The 22,314-nt window shown below is 39.0% G+C and overlaps 1 protein-coding gene across 1 annotated transcript in view; it reads right to left on the bottom strand.

Annotated features, from left to right (window-relative positions):
- Positions 1-8,853: 8,853 nt before the first annotated feature.
- Positions 8,854-22,314, bottom strand: part of SMC3 (structural maintenance of chromosomes 3) — a 37,463-nt gene continuing 24,002 nt past the window's right edge. The window contains exons 18-29 of the mRNA XM_030941017.1: positions 20,811-20,961; positions 17,793-17,945; positions 15,751-15,902; positions 14,242-14,400; positions 13,221-13,328; positions 12,639-12,747; positions 11,873-12,120; positions 11,579-11,791; positions 11,083-11,274; positions 10,749-10,926; positions 10,458-10,564; positions 8,854-9,260 (exon numbers count right to left, since the gene is read on the bottom strand). Coding sequence (XP_030796877.1) covers positions 9,189-9,260; positions 10,458-10,564; positions 10,749-10,926; positions 11,083-11,274; positions 11,579-11,791; positions 11,873-12,120; positions 12,639-12,747; positions 13,221-13,328; positions 14,242-14,400; positions 15,751-15,902; positions 17,793-17,945; positions 20,811-20,961 — 1,842 coding nt within the window. The 3' untranslated portion in view covers positions 8,854-9,188. The remainder of the gene's footprint in view (positions 9,261-10,457; positions 10,565-10,748; positions 10,927-11,082; positions 11,275-11,578; positions 11,792-11,872; positions 12,121-12,638; positions 12,748-13,220; positions 13,329-14,241; positions 14,401-15,750; positions 15,903-17,792; positions 17,946-20,810; positions 20,962-22,314) is intronic.

Below are 22,314 nucleotides of genomic sequence, written 5' to 3'. Positions count from 1 at the left end.
GAAAAAAAAAGAAGAGGAGAGTTCTGACCTTGCCCCTTCTTTAGACTTAAGTTTGTTGGAGCTAACATAGAGTACAGCGGCACAGAAAAGGGGTGTGTCTTACACACCGCAGAGCATTTGGCCTTGGGACAAATTGTTACCCCTGCACCTGCCGTCATGTGTCTGACAGCGTGGCTACCTGGAACTGTTTCGAGTTGTCAACTTCCATATCCCTCCTGATATGGTTGGCTCTGTGTTTCCACCAAAATCTCATCTTGTAGTTCCCATAATCTCTACGGCTTGTGGGAGGGACCAGGTGGAGATAATTGATTCATGGGAGAGGTTTTTCCCCATCCTGCTCTCGTGATAGTGAGTTAGTTCTCACGAGATCTGATGGTTTTATAAGGGGTTCCCCACGCTTCACTGGGTGTCAGGCTCTCTTCTGCTACCCTGTGAAGAGGTGTTTTTCCACCGTGATTGTGAGTTTCCTGCGGGCTTCCCCAGCCATGTGGAACTGTGAGTCAATTAAACCTCTTTTCTTTATAAATTTCCAAGTCTCAGATATTCCCTTCATGGTAGTGTGAGAACAGACTAATACACCTCCCTACATCAAGTGTCCCAAGTTTCTCCTTAAAAACCCTCTTATGGCCGGGCACGGTGGCTCACACCTGTAATCCCAGCATTTTGGGCGGCTGAGGGGGGCAGATCATTTGAGGTTAGGAGTTCGAGACCAGTTTGACCTACATAGTGAAATTGCATCTCTACTAAAATACAAAAATTAGCCGGGCTTGGTGGTGGGCGCCTGTAATCCCAGCCACTCGGGAGGCTGAGGCAGGAGAATTCCTTGAACCCAGGAGGTAGAGGTTGCAGTGAACTGAGATCGTGCCATTGCACTCCAACCTGGGCTACAGAGCAAGACTCCCTCTCAAACAATAAAACCCTCTTAAACCTGCAAACTACAAAGTGAAACATAATTAATTGGATGTGAGAACCGAAAGAGAAATGAAATGCTTGGGGGCAGAACCACAATCCTGCTTTTCAGAGTGGGGAGATGAAGCAGGGCTGGGGCAGGTTCCTGTGAGAAAGCAGAGTGCTAAGCGGCAGGGTCAGGAACAGGCACAGGGTAGTGCTAGTGCTCAGCATGCAACCTTCCCCAGTCCTCCCGCTACCAATCCTCCACTAGCGTTTTCCTTTTCAAAAGTGGGAGTAGAGACTAGGGTTGGGCCAGGTGAGAGGAGTTGAAAGTTAACTGCTAGAGAATAGCAGAATCAAAGGCACTCAGCCGGCAACCTACTCTGCCGAGATGCACGTGGGGCATACGCGAGAAAAGGGGCTCCTGGTTTTGAATTTGCGGCTCCTCAGGTACCATCTGAAAGAGCCTCCATCACCCAGGACCTTGTTAAAACAAAGCCTTCTGCTTTTGTGGCATGGCGTCCCAAGGGTGTGAGGACGGAGACAGCAGGAAACAATACACCACAGATTTATAGACAGCTTTGAAACCAACAAAGGTGCTTTTTGCCCTTCCTTGTGGCTGGTCTATCTACAAGTGTTGACACTGGTTTCATTTTAAATTTCAAATGGCGGCTAGAGAGGTTGGTGGAATAGGATAAGCCAGGACTCTACTCTCACTTTCACTGCTTTCCGACAGAAATTGTTAGACAAGTTACTTTGCCCTCATGAAACTTAGTTCCTCTTCTGCAAACTGGGGTTAACACCACCCACTTCAAAGTCGCTGCCCTTAAGACAGATGATAAAAGGGCCCATCTGGTACCTGGTAGGTAATTATTATGCACAATGTGCATACATTGATATACAAAAAGAAACTCTCTGAAAGACTAATTCTTCCCCAAGGAATCAAGAAATTACTTGAAATCAATGAACCCCTCTTTTTCATCTACTCAGCCAAGGGCAGAAGTTAGATGGACAGACGCCCTGCCTAGAAGCATGTCCATAAGAAAAAGAAAAACCAAAAGACAAGGGTCACTGGGAAGACCTCTTTGGCACCAGCTTCAGTGGTTTCTGGTTTTTGAGGTTTCTCAGAATCTCACAAATGAGATGAGCTCTGTCCATCACCAGGCCATGCTCAACGGTCTTGCCAGCATTCCCATCAGTGTCAAGGCAGAATGTTGCATCTCGGAGGATGAGATTTAGCCTGCTCTGTGACCCCTGTGCTGAGGCAGACTCTCCCACATGCCTGCTCACCATGGGGATGAACCCTTTATTCTTAGTAGGGAAACAGGACTTCTGGAACAATCCTAAGGCACATAACAGCCACATAATCCCAAGGCTACAGGGATTCTAATAAGATTTTTAATAAGAAAAGAAGTCAGCAAGTATTCCCTTCACTCTGAAAGAACATAAGAGACCCCGATTTAAACTGTCTTGTTGGGGAGATGACTTAAAAATGGTGAACCGAAAAGCAACATAATAGGTGAAGCCGTTTCAATTAAGGGATGCCAGGTTAGAGACAGCGAACGAGGAAAATTGTAATAGAACAACCTCTTCTGGGTTTATATGAGGATTCAGAAAGTATAGAGGAAGAAAACTGTTTTGAGGAGAAACAAGTAGGGCTACTGCAAGAAAGGGCTACTGTGTGATGGTTGATACTGAGTGTCAACTCGATTGAATTTAATAATGCAAAGAATTGTTGCTGGGTGTGTTTGTGAGGGTGCTGCCAAAGATTAACATTTGAGTCAGTGGGCTGGGAGAGGCAGACCCACCTTCAATCTGGGTGGGCACCATCTAATCAGCTGCCAGTGCAGCTAGAATAAAACAGGCAGATGGAAAGAGCAGACTTGCTGAGACTTCCAGCCTTCACCTTTCTCCCGTGCTGGATGCTTCCTGTCCTCTAACATCAGACTCCAAGCTCTTCAGGTTTTGGACTCTTGGACTTACACCAGCGGTTGGCCAGGGGCTCTCAGGCCTTCAGCCACAGACTGAAGGCTGCACTGTTGGCTTCCCTACTTTTGAGGTTTTGAGACTCTGACTGGTTTCCTTGCTCCTCAGCTTGCAGACAGCCTATTGTGAGACTTCACCTTGTGATCATGTGAGTCAATACTCCTTAGTAAACTACCCTTCGTATATACATCTATCCTATTCCATCCCTCTAGAGAACCCTAATACAGACTGCCATTTTGTTAACAAGATCCCATTAAATAGCTGCTGCATACCTTTCTAAGCAACAATCCAACCTGTTGCAAGCACTAGGTACCTCGGCTAAAAGCATCCAGTTACTGAGCTGCATTTAACACATAGTTCAAAAACTCTTGAACAGAGAAATCTGAAGAATATCACACCTTGACCATCTCATTGCTCCTGGAACTCTACTGTAAGAAACTAGAGTTTGTAAAACTAGACTGAAAAAATGGAGGGGCTGGCATGTGTCAAGCGCCCCCTCTAGTGACTCTGGAAAAAAAAGTGAAGTAATTTGGGATTGAGGATACTGGGAGAAAAAATAGCAGCCCAGACAGTGCTGAAGAAAGCCTCAGCCTTACCTACCTTTGCAGCCCTCATTTCTAATTCTGAGGTGGTACGATAGATTCCTGTGTTTGAAGACCTCTCCTAGCAAAGACTTCTGCCTCAGAAGTGTTAGGGACTTTTAGTACATTACACCTTAACTGCCTCTGTTAGTCCCAAATGATTTGGCCTTAAACCCATGTCCTTCGATTTTCTGTGGTGGTGGGTTTTTTTCACCCATATGTACTTCCATGTTTCCAGCCTTTATCGCCGTCATTGTTAATTGCTGAATAATTTTAGGTGTATATTTATAAAGCCAAAGCAGGACTTGTGATCACTGCAGTTTAATGTTTGATAATCAACTTTCCAGGCACTGATCTGAACACACAGTATCCATGAGGTAACATTCAAATCTTAATGTCTCTTTCCAATAATAGACTTACACCAATCAATGTGAGGACTTGAGAGAGAAAATATATCTGTGTGCTTCTTGCAAACCTAATCGCTAGGCTGCCTCATGTCCCTGTGCAATTACTGGCTGCCACAAGGGCTCTTACACCCAGGAGACTCTCTGTCTCTAGGAAGGGGAGAGTGAGTGCCACATGGTGGCAGATTTATGGAGCAATGCTGGCATCCTTCATGCAGAAGACTGGCAGCCAGGTGTAATCCAGTCCCCCTAGGACACTGACACAAGTGATAGGAGTATACCTAATTAGGTGCGGTCTAAAGAAAACAGGAGTGGAGAGGCAAAGGGCAAAGAAAACCAGAGATGGTGAATTGTGCCCTTAAAATCTGTTTCTCTGTGTCATGTGGAGGATCCATCAACACTGTGCTATCTCTCTCCAATTTACATAGTTAACTTGGGAGAAAGAGCTAATGTATTAGAGTCTGTCCTACTTCTGAAGCAGGAAAGCCAGGACTTGGTTCTGGCTCTGTGGGTTATTAACCTGTGTGTGCTCACTTATTCATTTGGGTCACTTACCTAATCTGGGCTCCAAATTTCATCTACAAAATTAAAGTATTAAACTAAAAAATGTTGTCTCTCTGGATCTAAATATATCCCGTGAAGTACTAACTTAGACAAAGTGTAGATATGAAAGTCATTTTTTAATTTTTTTGAGACAGAGTCTCGCTCAATCGCCCAGGCTGAAGTGCAGTGACATAATCTCAGCTCACTGCAAACTCCGCCTCCTGTGTTCACGCCTTTCTCCAGCCTCAGCCTCCCGAGTAGCTGGGACTACAGGCACCCACCACCAGGTCTGGCTAATTTTTTGTATTTTTAGTAGAGATGGGTTTCACCGTGTTAGCCAGAATGCTCTTGATCTCCTGACCTCGTGATCCACCCACCTCAGCCTCTTGAAGTGTTGGGATTACAGGCATGAGCCACCACGTCTGGCCCAAAGCCATTTCTAAGACATGTTTTGTGAAATCTGAGCTCTTGCCAAAATAATATTCCTTCTAGAAATGTTAACCCACTTCATCAAGAATTACTTAATGTGACCAAAATAAAAGCTGTTAATACTTCTAGTCAATAGGCAATTGAAGTAGATTTTGTTCTTACTTTTCTCGGATGAAAAGAATAATTGTTTCTTCCAAAAGATAAAACTAAGGAAACAAGGATATCACTGTTGCTCAATATTCACACAAAAGGAGAAGATAATTTCCACCTAATTACATATAATTTTAAAACAAGGGCCAGGTGCAGTGGCTCACACCTGTAATTCTAACACTTTGGGAAGCCAAGGATCACTTGAGGCCAGGAGTTCAACACCAGCCTGGGCAAAGTGAGACCCCCCCCCCCGCCCCCCCGCATCTACTTAAAAGAAAAAAAAAACAGTAATCAGCCGGTGTGTTAGCACATACCTGTAATTCTAGCTACCTACTTGGGAGGGTGTGGTGGGAGGAACCCTTGAACAACCCAGGAGTTGGAGATGACATTGAGCTATTGAGCCACTGCACTCCAGCCTGAACAAGAGGCCCTGTCTCCTCTTTAAAAAAAAAAAAAAAAAAAAAAAAAGGAAAATACCAAATAGGGAAGGAAAGATCCTCCGAAGTAGCAAGCTAACACTTTGCTGTTACCATTTAAACTGTGTTAATGTGCAACTGGTTCCATTTACACTTCCCTCCATTTAAGATAGCAGACTAAGCATAAATACACAAACCTGGATTATTAGCATTCTAGGATAAGGAGATATGCCTGAGTAAAAAGATACAGAATGAATAGTATTTCGTAAATATAACACTTTTTCCTCCCAGGCTCAAGTGACCCCTTCCACCTCAGCCTCCCAAGTAGCTGGGACTACAGGTGTGGCCACCACACCCAGGTAATTTTTAAATTTTTTGTAGAAATGGGATCTCACTATGTTGCCCAGGCTGGTCTCAAAACTCCTTGCTCAAATGATCCTCCTGCTCCAGCTTCTAAAAGTGTTGGTATTACAGGTATGAGACACTATACCTAGCAGAATTTTTACGAAAAGGAGTTCTTAAATCTTTAAGACAGAACATAATCTCTGTACCTCTGTGGCAAGCACCCAACAACCGGAAGCTGTATCCTGTGTAAGACCATTTACTGGGTGATAGTGAAATCTGAATACTATTCACTTTACTTAAACACTGGTATTCTCCCTTTGTGGGAAGCTGAATCAAAGTACTAGTCCTTTTATTTAGAGTTTTTTCTTTGTTTTGTTTTTGGATGGAGTCTCGCTGTCTCCCAGGCTGGAGTGCAGTGGCGCGATCTCAGCTCACTACAACTTCCACTGCCCAGGTTCAAGCGATTCTCCTACCTCAGCCTCCCGAGTAGCTGGGACTATAGGCCTGTTGTCACTTCGCCCGGCTAATTTTTGTATTTTTAGTAGAAATGGGGTTTCACCACGTTGGTCAGGCTGGTCTTGAGCTCTTGACCTCAAGTGATCTACTCGCCTGGGCCTCCCAACGTGCTGGGATTACAGGCGTGAGCCACTACACCTGGCCTAGAGAGTTGTTAAAAGAGAAGCACCTTTTAAGAATTAACTAAATATTTCCAAAGACAAGTTTGCTATTGCTTGCTTTTAAAAGAGTAATCCTCCCTATTTCTCCCTTTTCTACTGACTATATTATTCCCAGTAAAATTATTTCTATAAATTGCATCATTTTCTAAAATTACTTTTTCACTAATTTTAAGTAGACAAATTCTTAACCTACGTATTAACCATTTCATGTTTTACATCTTTTTCAAAAAGAGCATAAAAAGTAAATAAAAATCCTTACAAATATTCACACTGACTTCTAGGACTCTACGCTGGGAAAATAATCCTAAATTTTGGGAGTTTTATGTATATTGATTTTTTTAATTCATTTTTGGTACTTTAGCCAAAAGAAAACAATCTAAGCCTCCAGTGGGATATTTAAGTAAATTATGCTACTTCTACTTGACAGAATAGCATATGGCTATTAAAATTTTATTTCCAAAGCATTAAAACAGCAATATTTTATAGTCTTACTAAATTAAAAATCTAAGATACAAAATTATACACCCAGAATAAACATAAAAATAAACCACAAAACTTTTTATGAAGATTTGAAGGAAATGCCCCAAAATATTAATATTGGCAGGCCAAAGTGGAAGATCACCTGAGCCCAGGAGTTCAAGGTTGCAGTGAGCTGTGATCCTGCCACTGCACTCCAGCCTGGGTGATGGGATGAGACCCCCCATCTCTTAAAATGTATGTTCTTCAATTCCACTATGGTTAATGTAATGCATTTTTAACAGTATTAACAAAATCTCCAAGTGGAAGAATCAATACTACTCTGAGGAAACGACTCTCCAGCCAAAAAGAAGCACTTAGATTTTCTTATGAATCATTGGCTAACTCCTTGGGTAAATATCTGTCCTTCTAAGTTTCTGGGTTGATTAAGTATGCTCAGGATTGTCACATTTTTCTATTCAGTTCCATTAGAATTAACAATTCATGACTAAGATATCACAAAGAATATAGGTTTTTACAAAAATTTATTGTTTCATGATTTAGGTGCTTTATTGTTATAAATTTACTGGCATTTTGTCATACTAATATCTTTGGGGAAATGGTTAAGAATAATATTAAGAAGTTTTAGAATGATGCTATGTCTGTAACATCCCTTGAATTGAATCTTGGAACTTACCTTACACCAAATTCTGTATTATAAAAGGGGTTGGTCATATCAGAGGATACAAATCATAACTACAAATCATAAACTATACACCAAGCATTCATGATGAATATTCTTAGGTAGATGTTTAAGAAAAATTATTGGGGAAATGTGTAAGAAAATGGTAGAAATATTAGAAAGATATTATAGTTACATAACCCGTTGAATGGAATCGTAGACAGAACATATACCAAATTATCTATTATAGATCAGTTATATTACAGCAAAGCTATAAAGTATAAATAATACACCAAACATTTAAACTCTAAAGATTCAGTCAAAATGAAAACCCAAAGTAAACACACATTTTAAAACTCGATTTAAAGTCCCATTACTATTTCTTTATTTTAAAAGTATCTCTCTAGGTATTTCTGGTTTCCAGTGATGGAAGAGTAGCTCCTAACAAATTCTCCTGCAGATAAAAAGTATAAACCGAGGCCAGGAGAAATCAACAAGAAAAAGAAATTAAAGGTAAATATTTCAAAGGAAGAAATAAAATTGCCTCTTTCTTGCAAATGACATGACTGTCTATGTGGAAAATGTCAATCTACAAAAAGCTACAAGACTATTAAGGTAGTCTTCCAGGGTCACAGAAGACCCACAGTGAGGGCTGCACTTCAAGACCTACTTTCAAAGAAAAGAGTATGGAAAGGGGAAAAAATGTGACTTCACAATGAAGAAACCTGGCAAATACAATGTTGGGTAGGTGATCAAGGTAAACATCATCACTGATAAAGCACGTTAATAATATGTACTATTGTAAGAGGTAATGAGAATCCTTCACTTCTGTGGTATCAGCCCCAATCTAACCAAGAGAAAAATATCAAACCCAATTTGAGGGACATTCTACAAAATATCTGAATATTCCTCAAAATTGTCAAGATATAATAGACAATGACAGAAACTCTCACAGACTAGAAGAGATACAAGTAAATGTAATGTAGCATCCTCTTTGGGATCCTAGAAAAGAAAAAGGGCCTTAGTAGAAAAACCAGTCAAATCTGAATGAAAGCTTGAGTTTAGTTGATAGTAATATATCAATGATAAATATACTATGGTAGGGGCTGGTTTTGTGCTTCCCTTCCCAAATTCACATGTTGAAGTCCTAACCCTCAATACCTCAAATGTAACTGTATTTGGAGACAGGCCTTTTAAAGAGGTGATTAAGTTAAAACGAGGCCTTACATCCAATCTGATTAGTGTTCTCACTGGAAGAGACTATGACAAATGAAAAGCCACATAAAACACTAAATTAGTCATAAACCAATTATTTAATTGAAGCTATAAAAAAGGCAGTATAAGTGATAAAACAATTAGGAAAGAATATTTAGCATGTTTCAAAAGATTTAAAATAGCAGGACATTTTACAAAAAGTTGTACAGGAAATAAAATTCTTAAACTATAAGTACAAACATGACATTACAGAGTATCTTATAAAATACAAAGACAAATATAAAAGGACTATGATGCTTTAAGTCTGAAAACTATTAATATTGGCCAAATATTTAGGTTTAAATTCACAGTTCCTGGGTATGAGAATCATATTACTATACACATCTCCCAAACCAGTAGGTAGTATTTTCCAATTAACCATGTGTGGTATCATCTTCTACAAAGTCTTTGGCCATCTCTGCTGTGATCACATCAATATGACTAACCTGAAGAATAAATGTTAAAAACAAAATCTGTTAAATACATGTTTGCATTGTATAGGGTAATATACATAGCCTATCACCTACATTTTTAAATTTTTGTTTTTTTTGAGATGGAGTCTTGCTCTTGTCGCCCAGGCTGGAGTGCAGTGTCACGATCTTGGCTCACTGCAACCTCCGCCTCCCAGATTCAAGCAATTCTTCTACCTCAGCCTCCCAAGTAGCTGGGACTACAGGCGCACACCACCATGCCCAGCTAATTTTGTATTTTTAGTAGAGACAGGGTTTCACCATACTGGCCAGGCTGGTCTCAAACTCCTGACCTGGTGATCCACCTGCCTTGGCCTCCCAAAGTGCTGGGATTACAGGCGTGAGCCACTGCGCACAGCCTATCACCTATATTTTACATATGAAGTAAAATAATTCTGAAGCACTGACTTAGAAAACCTTTATTTACAGTGGTGTTTGTTCAATGCATGGATTTAAAAAATATGTATTTTAATGCTCTGAAGAAATACCATGCCTAAACATCTAAACTACCTTTTGTTCACTTTCTATTACTTTGCTATTTCATCAATAATTTTAAGGTTGGGAAGACACCCAGGAAGAGCTATGCAGTCCATACAAATGAACATATGTGGCCGGGCGCGGTGGCTCAAGCCTGTAATCCCAGCACTTTGGGAGGCCGAGACGGGCGGATCACGAGGTCAGGAGATCGAAACCATCCTGGCTAACACGGTGAAACCCCGTCTCTACTAAAAATACAAAAAAATTAGCTGGGCGAGGTGGCGGGCGCCTGTAGTCCCAGCTACTGGGAGGCTGAGGCAGGAGAATGGCGTGAACCCGGGAGGCGGAGCTTGCAGTGAGCTGAGATCCAGCCACTGCACTCCAGCCTGGGGGCAGAGCGATACTCTGTCTCAAAAAAAAAAACAAAAAAAACAAAAAACGAACATATGTAATTGTTAAAGATTGTGCATTACAGAAGCACTGAATAGACTGGATAGAAAGATATGGTTTGCTAATGCCAATGAAAATAAAATGAATGCAATGCCATAAAATATTGCTAAACCTCATAGTTATTTGAAGGAAAAGTTTTTTCTTTAAAAAGACATCAGATAAGCAAAGACTTTCTAAGTTTTCTTTCACTATTTAACATAAAACCAGAATTCAACAAATTGATTAAACACAAACTTAAAAAATTACCTTATTTCTGAACTTTACACCATAGAATTTGTCAGCTGACTCAAGCAGTTCAGGCCTAAAAGTAGTTGTAATAAACTGAGCATGTACAGCAAGTTCCATAATCATATCTGTAAAAAAGGAAATAGTGCTTTAACAAATTTCTCTTTTCAGCAGATCTGAAAATTTAAAAAGCAACTATCTTTACTCTTACTAAAATTCAAACCTGCCCGAGTTTGATTTTTTTCATACATGTATCAGCAAATATTACCAGCTTATTGTTAAATACAAAACCAAAATTGTACTGAACTGTACCTGACACAGCCTTTCTGTGCTGAGCATCCAGAGCCTGGTCAATCTCATCAAACAAGTAAAATGGAGCTGGGTCACATTTCTGAATGGCAAAAATCAGAGCAAGAGCTACCAAGGATTTCTGTCCGCCTGAAAGCTGCTGCATTTCTCTCATTTCACCTTGTTTTCCTGTAAATGACACCTAAGAATAAACATATGAGTTAATATCCTAAAGGGTAGAACCACCACCATCTTCCAAAAGTAACTTGCATATAATGCACCAATCAGATACGCAAAAGATACTATAAATTCTATTATGGTAATGCTCTGAGGAAAATGGAATATAAAGGTATTTTACCCTAATTCCAACTCCAGTAAACTGGTCAACTGATGGGACACTGCTTTGTGAGCCAGAACCCCTCTCACTCTCACCGCTCCCTTCTCCTTCATCTTGAGACTGACTGCCCTCCACATCTCCTTTCTTCATCACCAAAGTAGCTTTGCCACCAGGTACTAACTTCTGGAATACTTCACTGAAGTTCTTGGATACCTTTAAAAAAAAAAAAAAAAAAAAAAAGCAGACTGAAATATAAATTTTGCTTAGGTAGAATTATACATTAACAAGTAAAATATTTAAAAGCTACCAATTATTTTTTAATCTTAACAAGGATAATAGACTGGATCCTTCTAAAGGCTGTGTAAAACATTCAAGTTACTGTAAACCTATATGCTAGATTTGTTCACATGTATTAGATTCACCTGTTAATGAGGAAAAAAGCTTTAAAATCTTTACAAACTGAGTAAGAGCTAAAGCTTTTGTCCTGTGTATATTTTTACTACAAAGCAAAACATACCTGTTTGAAAGTTAACTGAATAGCTTCGTATTTCCGAAGTTCAAGTACATTCATCAGCTCCATGATCGATTTGTAACCCCTATCTAACTCTTCTTGTCGCTTTATTAACTTTTCTTTCTGCTCGGAGAAATTTACAAACTGATCCAAAGCCTTTTTGTTAACATGGCTGTACTTCTTTAATTCTGTGTTGCACTGCTCAAGTTTTCGAAACAACTAAAAAGAGAAAATATGTATTCATATAAATAAATTTACATACCAAGCAATTTGTAACAAGACTTCAAATTTAAAACCAACCTGTTTGAGGCTCAGTGTCTGGTACTTTTCAAATGCTTCCTGGGGAAGTGATCCAAGTTCTCGAATTTTCTTCATACACTCCTCTTTCTTCTTCAATAGCATGCCTTGCCGATTTGTCATCTTTTCTAGTTCTTTAGTATCATGATTTATAGCATCCATATGTTCTTTTTCCATATTTTTCCAGCGTTCCATACTCTTCTGAAGCTCCTTAATTCCAGCTTCTGTTTTATCAATGGAATTGTCCAAATCTAAGATGGGGGGAAAAACAAAATTAGGCTATAATATCTAGTTTAAAGCCAGTGTTATAGTATTTGAGTAACGATTTTTATGATCAAACCTACCAAAATAGGTTTTAGAAGTTTCTGTCAGTGTTTAAAATTTTCTGTGAAAATTTATGAACCACTTAAGTCAGTACAAAATTAGAAGTATATATGAGTCACTCAAATATATAATTTTCATTATTCAATGTTAATGCTTATAAACTAAAGTTATTTTCTTAGCAACTACGTGATAAGAAACTTGAGTCAGGTATTTCATATTTTATCAACAAAATGAATCATTTATGGTCTCAATTGTCACAAACATTTCAGTAAAACAAAAGTTCCTATTTATAGTCAACTTACTAAATTCCATTCACTATACATTGTTTATAATGGAAAACAAAAAATCATTAGTATATGCTTCTGCCTATTTGGACATTTTATTCTGCAGTAAACAATTTTATAAAACAAGTATGTAAACAAAATTTTACTACATAAAAATTCACCTTCTGATCGTGCCATAGTGTCTTTTACTCTTTTATTGATGGCTTCAAGTTCTGATGTTGTGGCAGTGAGAACAGTACCCCCTTCTGTCTCTCTCAGCTCATTAAGTTCCTATAATAAAAAATGCAAATTCCATTAGTTTCAAATGTTATGACTGCCAACATTTTCTACAGCTATTGTCTGAACAAACATTCAAGAAAACCAAAAAATATAAATACTTCATATAATTAGAAATACTTAAAGTATCCATTAAAGGGAAGAAAAAGACATAATTACTAGAAAATTTCTAAGCATCTAACCACCACTGAAAAACTATAACATTTACTAAGTACTTAGAATGTGCCACGATAGCAATTATATAAAACAACTATGATAATGTTTAATTTACACAAGAAACTGAGGCTTAGAAATAGTAAGTGACTTGTCCAAAATCACACACTAGGTGGCAGAATTCCAACCCAAGGCCCACAGACACTAAGCTTTCTGTCCCCAAAGCCCATGCTTTCAATCAGAGCCTCTGATATAACCACTTGCAATAGGTCATGGCCATCAAGGAGCCCTTAAAAAAAAAAACACATACACACCTGTTCTACTTGGTCCAAGCGTTTTCTCAGATTCTCATTGAGATAAGTCTCTACTCGAGTAATAATACCTTCTAATTTAATTCTTTCATTTAGCAACTGTCTGTTTTCCTAGAATTAAGAAAAAGTTGTCTACATAAGCATGTACATTTCACACACAGGAAGAGTGCTCATCTGCTGTCCTCTCTAGTACTTGTGCTCACGTGAGCTGAAAATGAAGTTTAATACATTACATTCTTCAAAAAAGCCCTATACTTTATTTTTCTCTTATCAATTCATAATGTTAAATTTTTGTGGCTGGCTCTTTTTGTAATGCTTGCTGTCAAAAACGGTTTCTTTAACTGCTTTTCATTTTTTAGAAACAGTGTTGGTGGTTTATATCTATGCAGTTTTAAAAATCAAAGGCCAGGTGCGGTGGCTCAAGCCTGTAATCCCAGCACTTTGGGAGGCCGAGGCGGGCGGATCACAAGGTCAGGAGATTGAGACCATCCTGGTGAACTAACACGGTGAAACTCCATCTCTACTAAAAAAAAAAAAAATACAAAAAAAATTAGCTAGGCGTGGTGGCGGGTGCCTGTAGTCCCAGCTACTCGGAGGCTAAGGCAGGAGAATGGCGTGAACTCGGGAGGTGGAGCTTGTAGTGAGCTGAGATCGAGTCACTGCACTCCAGCCTGGGCAACAGAGCAAGAATCCATCTCAAAAAAAAAAAATCAATTCAAATGTTGTAAGATAAATATGGTAAGGCTAACAAGCTCAAACTTACTAATAGCGATACTTACAACTAATAAGTAATGCTAATTAACTAAACTGTAAGGAAATGAAAATTTCTTGTATAATCCTAACCTAGCTAGAATGGTTTAGAAAAACAAAATCTTATTTACTCCTATGGGTATTAAAAGTCCAAGCCTCATTTTAATATTTTCTCAGTTCTTTTCTTTCATATTCCCCTAGTTAGCAAGAAAGGCACTTTTCACAATAGCCAATTACTAATGAATTTTTTTTTTCCAGTCAGCTGTGTACTTACCTGCTGAAGTTGACGAATCTCATCATTCAGTGCATCTACTCTCTTCTGATCTTCCAAACTCAGTTGAGAAAGCAAATCAGTTCCTAGTTCTGCTTTCAATGATTCTCTGGTAGACTCCATAGCGTGCAAGCTTGCCTCCAAACTCTGTAAGCTACGTTGCTATATGACATCCGTTTATTAGTAAGGTATTAGCCTCTGGATTACTTATAGTGAAAATTTTAAAACAATCTATATTTGATCTGAGCTAAATACATAGACATATCAACTCAAATATTAGGTGCCTATTAATGTGGTAATTAGGACTCTAGCAACAAAAAACATACGATGTAATAGTATAGGTGGGGCAGGGTGGGCCAGATCATATTCCATGATTAAACTATACAAAAATCTTCAGGCATACTATAACAAAAAGTTGCCAGGCGCGGTGGCTCATGCCTGTAATCCTAGCACTTTGGGAGGCCAAGGCGAGTGGATCACGAGGTCCAGAGTTCAAGATTAGCCTAGCCAACACGGTGAAACCCGTCTCTACTAAAAATACAAAAATTAGCTGGGTATGGAGGCACGTGTCTGTAATCCCAGCTACTCGGGAGACCAAGGCCAGGAGAATCGCTTGAACCCGGGAGGCAGAGGTTGCAGTGAGCCGAGATCGTGCCATTGCACTCCAGCCTAGGTGACAGGGCGAGACTCCATCCCAAAAAAAAACCAAAAAAAAGTTGTCAGAATGTGTTGGGATGGTACAACTGTAGGCACATCTTTTTTTTTTTTTTTTTAAGCTCTTTGTAGTTTTAGTATTATACTACGTAAAAGATTGGTCAAAACTGTCAAGTTTATGAGACCAATAACATACTATCACAAATTTGCTTTCTAATTTTAATACAGTCTGAACAAAAATGGAATCAAATATTCAACTAATTCCATTGTGCTTCAGATAAAAATGGTTACTGACAAAAACTGACCATCAGACAGTTATGTCATAGCTTCAAATGCCTATTTGTTCAATGAAGGTGGAAAGTTTGAACGTGCCAACAACAGGAGACTCTGGGTATTCATGGGTTTAAGAATGGTAAAATAGATGTAGACACCTAAAAGTATGGGTCCAGCCTGGGCACAGTGGCTCACACCTGTAATCCCAGTACTTTGAGAGGGCAAGGCAGGCAGATCACCTAAAGTCAGGAGTTTGAGACCAGCCTGGCCAACATGGTGAAACCTCATCTCTACTAAAAACACAAAACTAGCCAGATGTGGTGATGCACGTCTGTAGTCCCAGCTCCTCAGGAGGCTGAGGCAGGAAAATCGCTTGAACCCAGGAGGTGGAGGCTGCAGTGAGCTGAGAACGCACCGATGCACTGCAGCCTGGGCGAGAGCGAGACAGAGTGAGACTGTCTTCAAAAAAAAAAAAAGTATGGGTCCAAACAAAAATGAAGCATAAAATTCAAGGATAACCCATATAATGTATGATCCACATTAATCTGTAACAATTGATCTATAACCAAAGATATACTTACGAACCTTAGGCATGAAGGTTTTCTCTGACTGCTGCCTCTTCTCTTTTAGCATCTTCATTTCTGATAATATGCTATCTCTAGATGCTTTAAATTTCCTTTGCTGGGTCTCAATCTGTTGCATTTGGTTCATCAACTGATCAATTTCATTATTAATCCATATACAAGGCTAAGGAAAATTATCTCCAGGTGGTAAATATATCACGTTCTGAATTCTTTTTAGACACAACACCATATATCCCTTCCTTTTCTTTACCCCCAAATAACATGTCCTCAAATTTATGGACCAAAACAATGCTGAACTGTATTACCCAAAATGCGTTCAATCATAAAGAAGCTTGAAACATTTCACACCCCACCATTTCACTCTCAGAACAACATGTATACTGTTTTACTAAAAGCTATACAAAACAAATTCTTGGAAAACCATAGAGGCGGCTAGGTGAAATCTAACAATATTACGTATTTTTAAGTACCTTTTCATTCAACAAATGTTTACTGTTCCTATGCTTAAGGCACTATGTTAAGGGTTTATGTATGAAGAGTAGTTCTTGCCATATGTAGAAATAATTCAATCTAGCTGGATTATCAAACACAGGAAGACAGCTGATACACACTGTCAACATCCTCCTTTTCCTCAGTATCTCCCCATACTCTGTGTCAACATCTTGCCAAATTCAGGCAGTTCTTTAAAGTGTGATATGCAGACCCCTGCAAAGTCAAAGCTCAGGTGCATATTCTTTTTCTGTGCTTGCACTGATGGCACAGAAGGTATATATCTGCAGTTTTTTTTTTTTTTTTCTGAGACGGAGTCTCGCTCTGTCGCCCAGGCTGGAGTGCAGTGGCCGGATCTCAGCTCACTGCAAGCTCTGCCTCCCGGGTTCACGCCATTCTCCTGCCTCAGCCTCCCGAGTAGCTGGGACTACAGGCGCCCGCCACCTCGCCCGGCTAATTTTTTTTGTATTTTTAGTAGAGACGGGGTTTCACCGTGTTAGCCAGGATGATCTCGATCTCCTGACCTCGTGATCTGCCCATCTCGGCCTCCCACAGTGCTGGGATTACAGGCTTGAGCCACCGCGCCCGGCCATATCTGCAGTTTTTTAAAAATGCCAGTTTCACTTGAAGCAGTAAAAACCACTAACTTTGTATCTATTCCTGATGCTCAAGTACCTATATTTTTCAACTTGTTTGGCGAAATGGAAAGCACACATAAAGTACTTTTGTCTTATACCAAAGCACCATGGTGGTTTTAAGAAAATCCACATACACAATTGTTTCATTTGTGAACTGAACTAACCACTCCTCATGTAGCATCATTTTTATGTAAAAAAACAACTATGGTTACTCAGACTTGATTATCTGATAGCCATTTCCTCCACTGACATTAAATTTGCACCAAATAACTTCAAGACAGTAAAATCTAACATTCTTCACCCTCCCCTGCCACTCCTTTTTTTTTTTTTTTTTTTTTTTTTGAGACAGGGTCTCACTTTCACCCAGACTGGAATGCAGTGATGTGATCTCAGCTCACTGCAACCTCTACCTCCCAGGCTCAAGTGATCTTCCTGCCTCAGCCTCCCACATAGCTGGGACTACAGGCCTGTGCCACCACACAAGTACAGTGAACTGCCAGTCCTTATATATTCAACTTCTAAGCAGTATGTAACATTACCGATGCCTCTCACTCTCTTCCTTAAAACATTATCTCTTGCTTAAATAAATTTAACAAGGAAAAAAAAACACACTACCAAGGTTTTACTTACACAATTCACTAACTGATCCTTCTCTGTTTCCTCTTTCTTTGCCTGCTACAACCTGTATTTTGGTGTTCTACAGGTTCTTTTCTTCCAAGTGACTTGATGGTATTAGCTACTTAACACTTAAAGAATCATTAAAATAGCTTTTAGTCTTCAAAAGCTAAACAAACATAAGCCCTTGAACTTAAAACACAAATTTTTAATACATATGTGAAAAAACAAAAGATTATATATGACAACCAAAACACAGTTCTTTCCCCACAATATCATTATGCACAAAACAAAAAGATATTTTCAATATTTCTGCGCAGGTTTTCATTGAGCTTTGCTTCAAGTTCACCTAGTTCTTCTTCTGCTTTTCTAACATCTTTCTGCAATTCAAGTCGAGACTTCCTTGTGTCATAATAACCCCCAGTTAGAGCACCCCGATGACTGACCTGGTCACCTATAAACAAAACATGTATGATAGGTCTGTGTAACTTTTATTCAATGATAAATTGACTTATAATGAAAAAAACTAACCTGTAGGCTTTAAGTACATAATGAGAATTGAAAAGAATTTAAACCTCCCTGAAAAAATCTTGCTTTTCAATGCTAAAATTTCCTTTTTTTTGAGACAGAGTCTTGCTCTCTTGCTCAGGCTGGAGTGCAGTGCTGTGGTCACAGCTCACTGCAGCCTCAAACTTCTGGATTCAAGGGATCCTCCTGCTTCAGCCTCCTGAGCGGCTAGGAACAGGTGTGCACCACCACATCTTTTTTGTAGAGACCAGGTCTTACTATGTGCCCAGGTGGTTCTCAAACTTCCAGCCTCAAGTGATCCTCCTGCTTCAGCCTCTCAAGTATCTGGGATTACAGGGTCAAGCCACTGTGCCCAGTCAAAACTCGCAGTCTTTTTTTTTTTTCCCTAACAAAAACTCGCAGTTTTTTTTTTTTTTTCTAAAAAAAAAAAAAAAAAAAAAGACCCTCCAGTTGAACCTGAACATCTACCAGAGAGCAAGGAAGTGTTGAAGACTAATGAGGACATATTAGTAAGACACAGGACCTAGCCTGAAATTTCCACTGGCCCTATTTAGGAAAATGTGAGCGTCAAAATAACAATACCAGTATAATAACACATTTTATTTTTTAAAAAATAATCCATGAATCACAGCGATACTTTTTAAAAAAAATGAAAAGTGGAGACTCTTCTCTACAGAAGAGTGACAGCTAATAAATGCAGCAGCAATGACAGAATTCAAAAATCATCATTTTTAAACTCCCAGTGTAATAACTGATTCAGGCAAGAGTCAACAAAGGTGCTAAAGCAACTGGTAAAGTTGTTGGGAGAACCTGACATTCATGTAGTCTTGAAGAATAATCTCACATATTATTAAATTACAAAGGGGCAAAAGGGGTACCTTTACAATGGAGAGATCTGCAGGTGATCAAACCTAGTATCGCTAACAGTGAGACACATTATATGACACCGTAAGTATATACATTCATGCCAACAATATTTAAACAATGATGAAGCAATAAGACAAATCCAGAAAATGGAACTTTTCTGGATTTTTCTAGGTGGGGAGAAGGGAGGAGGAACTGTCTTATATTTAAAGAATCTAAAGAGAAGACACTACATGCATACTTGATTGAATCCTAGATAGAAAAATATTTCAGGAAAACAAAGTTTGAATATGGATACTTTCAGAAGATATTAGGTTAATGTTAAATTTCTTAGGTGTAACAATGATACTGTGGCTATACAAAAGAATGTTCTTATTGTTAGGAGATGCATGCTTATATTTTAGAGATGAAGTCTCATGTTTTACTTATTCTCAGATGGTTCAAAACCACAACAAAATGTACATATACAGAAACAAAGCTTGGGGGGAGATGATTTACCTGCTTTCTTTAACAAATAAAGAGAAAAAAAAAATTGAGGGCAGGTAAACCTATATACTGGGGGTTCTTAACCTGAATTCCAAAGATAAAATTCAGAAGATCTGTGATTTGAGTAGGAAAAAAATTTACATCTTTATTTTTATTAACCTCAAAATGAGATTTAACATTTCCTTCTATAATGAACAGGACAAGAACCACAGTAGTAGTATTAGTACCTGTGACTTTACCAAAAGAGCTATTTTCATATTAGATTACACTTACCAGATCTCAAAATATTGTTTACATGTATTAGTACTTCAAACTTATGGTAGTTATTAGACCCACTACTAAATCTTGTTTTTTGAATACATTAAAGAATTATATTTTTTTAAATAACCTTGCCAATACATCTTTGTGATCCAAAGTATTTTATTTTAAGCATTAAAAATTGTGTTGAATGTGGCTTTTGTTGTAGAAAAGAAAAAAAAATTGTGAGGAAGGATCCATAGGCTTCAAATAGCCAAAGCAGTCCACACTGCAAAAAAGGTTAAGAACGCCTGCTACATACCAAATGATGACATTTCAGAGGCATCAACTAAGTATCAAGTACAAACCCTGTCTGGACTCTTAATTGACCAAACCAACTATTTAAAAAACGATAAAATAATTGAAAATAAATGTTTCTTTTTTCTTTTTTTTTGAGACAGGGTCTTGCTCTACCACCCAAGCTGCAGTGCATGGGTGTGATCTTGGCTCACTGCACCCTCTGCCTCCCGGGTTTAAGCCACTCTCATGCCTCAGCCTCCTGAGCAGTTGGGATTACAGGTGCACACCACCACACCCAGCTAATTTTTTGTAGTTTTAGTAGAGATGGGGTTTCGCCATGTTGGCTAGGCTAGTCTTGAATTCCCGGCATCAAGGGATTCACCTGCCCCGGTCTCCCAAAGTGCTGGGGTTACAGATGTGAGCCATCACACCTGGCCAAAGGCAAAGGACGAATTTTTCGAACACTCTCAAAACCAGAATGCCTCCAAAATACTGTTAAGATATATTCATCAGACATGCATACAGCTCAAGTGACATATTACACAGATTATATGTCTCTCTGTTTTTTGAGACAGTCTCGCTCTGTCACCCAGGCTGGAGTGCAGTGGCGCAATCTTGGCTCATTGCAACCACTGCCTCCCAGGTTCAAGCGATTCTCCTGCCCCAGCCTCCTGAGTAGCTGGGACTACAGGTGCACACCACCACACCCAGCAAATCTTTGTATTTTTAGTGGAGACAGGGTTTCGCTTCGTTAGCCAGGCTGGTCTTGACTTCAGGTGATCCACCCGTCTCGGCCTCCCCAAGTGCTGGGATTACAGGCATGACCCACTGTGCCCAGCCAGATTATGTTTTAAATGATTTGTTAGAATTTATCTGTTTAAAGCTAAGAATTAGTATTACAAACCTTCCAAAGTAATACAGTCCATAGTGAAAGCACGGGCCAGCTGGGTTGAAACTTCCATGCTACGACAAATAAGAGTCTTTCCAAAAACATGTTTGAAAGCTTTGTCAAATCTGGAATTGTACCTCAGTTTGCTGATCATAGGAATAGCATCCTAAAAATGAAATTTTGTGAACAGAGAGATCACAGTTAACTAAAAACTTAGAATTACAAAATTACATCTTTATGAAACACAAATTAAACCACAAACACCATTATATTTCAAAACTATTGGGGTTTTTCCTGAAGTAGTTAGAAGACTCATTCCACTAGAATATCCTGGTAATTTTGCTCATGTAACCAAAGTTTTCAACAGTAGAGCCTAATAGTGTAAAGAGTTTAGTGGTTCTGTAGCTAGACTGCCCAAATTCAAACACTGGTTTCACCATTTATCAGATGTGTGCTGCGGACAAGTTGCTTAACTTCCTCAAATAATAGTTACTTCATCTACAAAATTGTAGACAATACATACCTTCCTTATAAAGTTGTGAAGCCTAAATGAGTTAATATATGCAAAACTTAGAGGATAGTATCTCTCACATAAAAGGTCTAAATATAAACAGTATTTCCTCAGTTTTAATTTTACATATTTTATATATCTAAATTAGATATTCAGGAAAATATTTTGTCAGAATTTCATTTTCTCTCTCCTAAACTGTTAGAACAGGATTTTTGGAATTTTTAAAATTATGAAAATATATTCCACATACAGAAAAACGTAGTTAAGTGTTCAGTGTAAATTAATAAAGAGAACACCAACATAACCACCACACAGCACAAGAAACAGAGCACTGCTGACACCCCAGAAGCCATGGGTGTGCTCATTTCCTAATCACATAGCATTTAACTATGGTGGTTACCTGCCAGAAATGACCCCTGCCATGACGGTGCTAATCACTTCCTTGTACTTCCTAGTTCTATTTTTTTTTTTTTTTTTTTGAGACGGAGTCTTGCTCTGTTGCCAGGATGAAGTACAGTGGCAAGATCTTGGCTCACTGCAACCTCTGCCTCCCCAGTTCAAGCGATTTTCTGCCTCAGCCTCCCAAGTACCTGGGATTACAGGTGCCCACTACCATGTCCAGCTAATTTTTTTGTATTTTTAGTAGAGACAGAGTTTTGCCATGTTGGCCACGCTGGTCTTGAACTCCTAACCTCAGGTGATCCACCCACCTCCCCCTCCCAAAGTGAGGGGATTACAGGCATGAGCCACCGAGCCCCGTCCTCATCTAAGTTTGGTTTTGTTTATGTAGCGTAAACGGAACCACACACCATGTATTCCTTTGTGTCTCATTCCATTCATACATCATGTTTTTGAGACCCAATTTTTCTTACCCAAACTTCAAAAACAATTTATAGATGTGATAGCAGAAAAAGCCAGACCCTCTGATAGCGTACAGGATTCTTAATGTTCCACTTAAATTACTGATCATTCTCATGGGGTTTCAGCTTTAACTTCAGGGGATGGTAA

Source organism: Rhinopithecus roxellana, chromosome 11 (genome assembly GCF_007565055.1).
Source record: "Rhinopithecus roxellana isolate Shanxi Qingling chromosome 11, ASM756505v1, whole genome shotgun sequence".
In the NCBI taxonomy this organism is placed as follows: Eukaryota; Metazoa; Chordata; class Mammalia; order Primates; family Cercopithecidae; genus Rhinopithecus; species Rhinopithecus roxellana.
The sequence above is the reverse complement of the archived record's forward strand: the minus strand, read 5'-3'. Positions and strand labels throughout refer to the sequence as shown.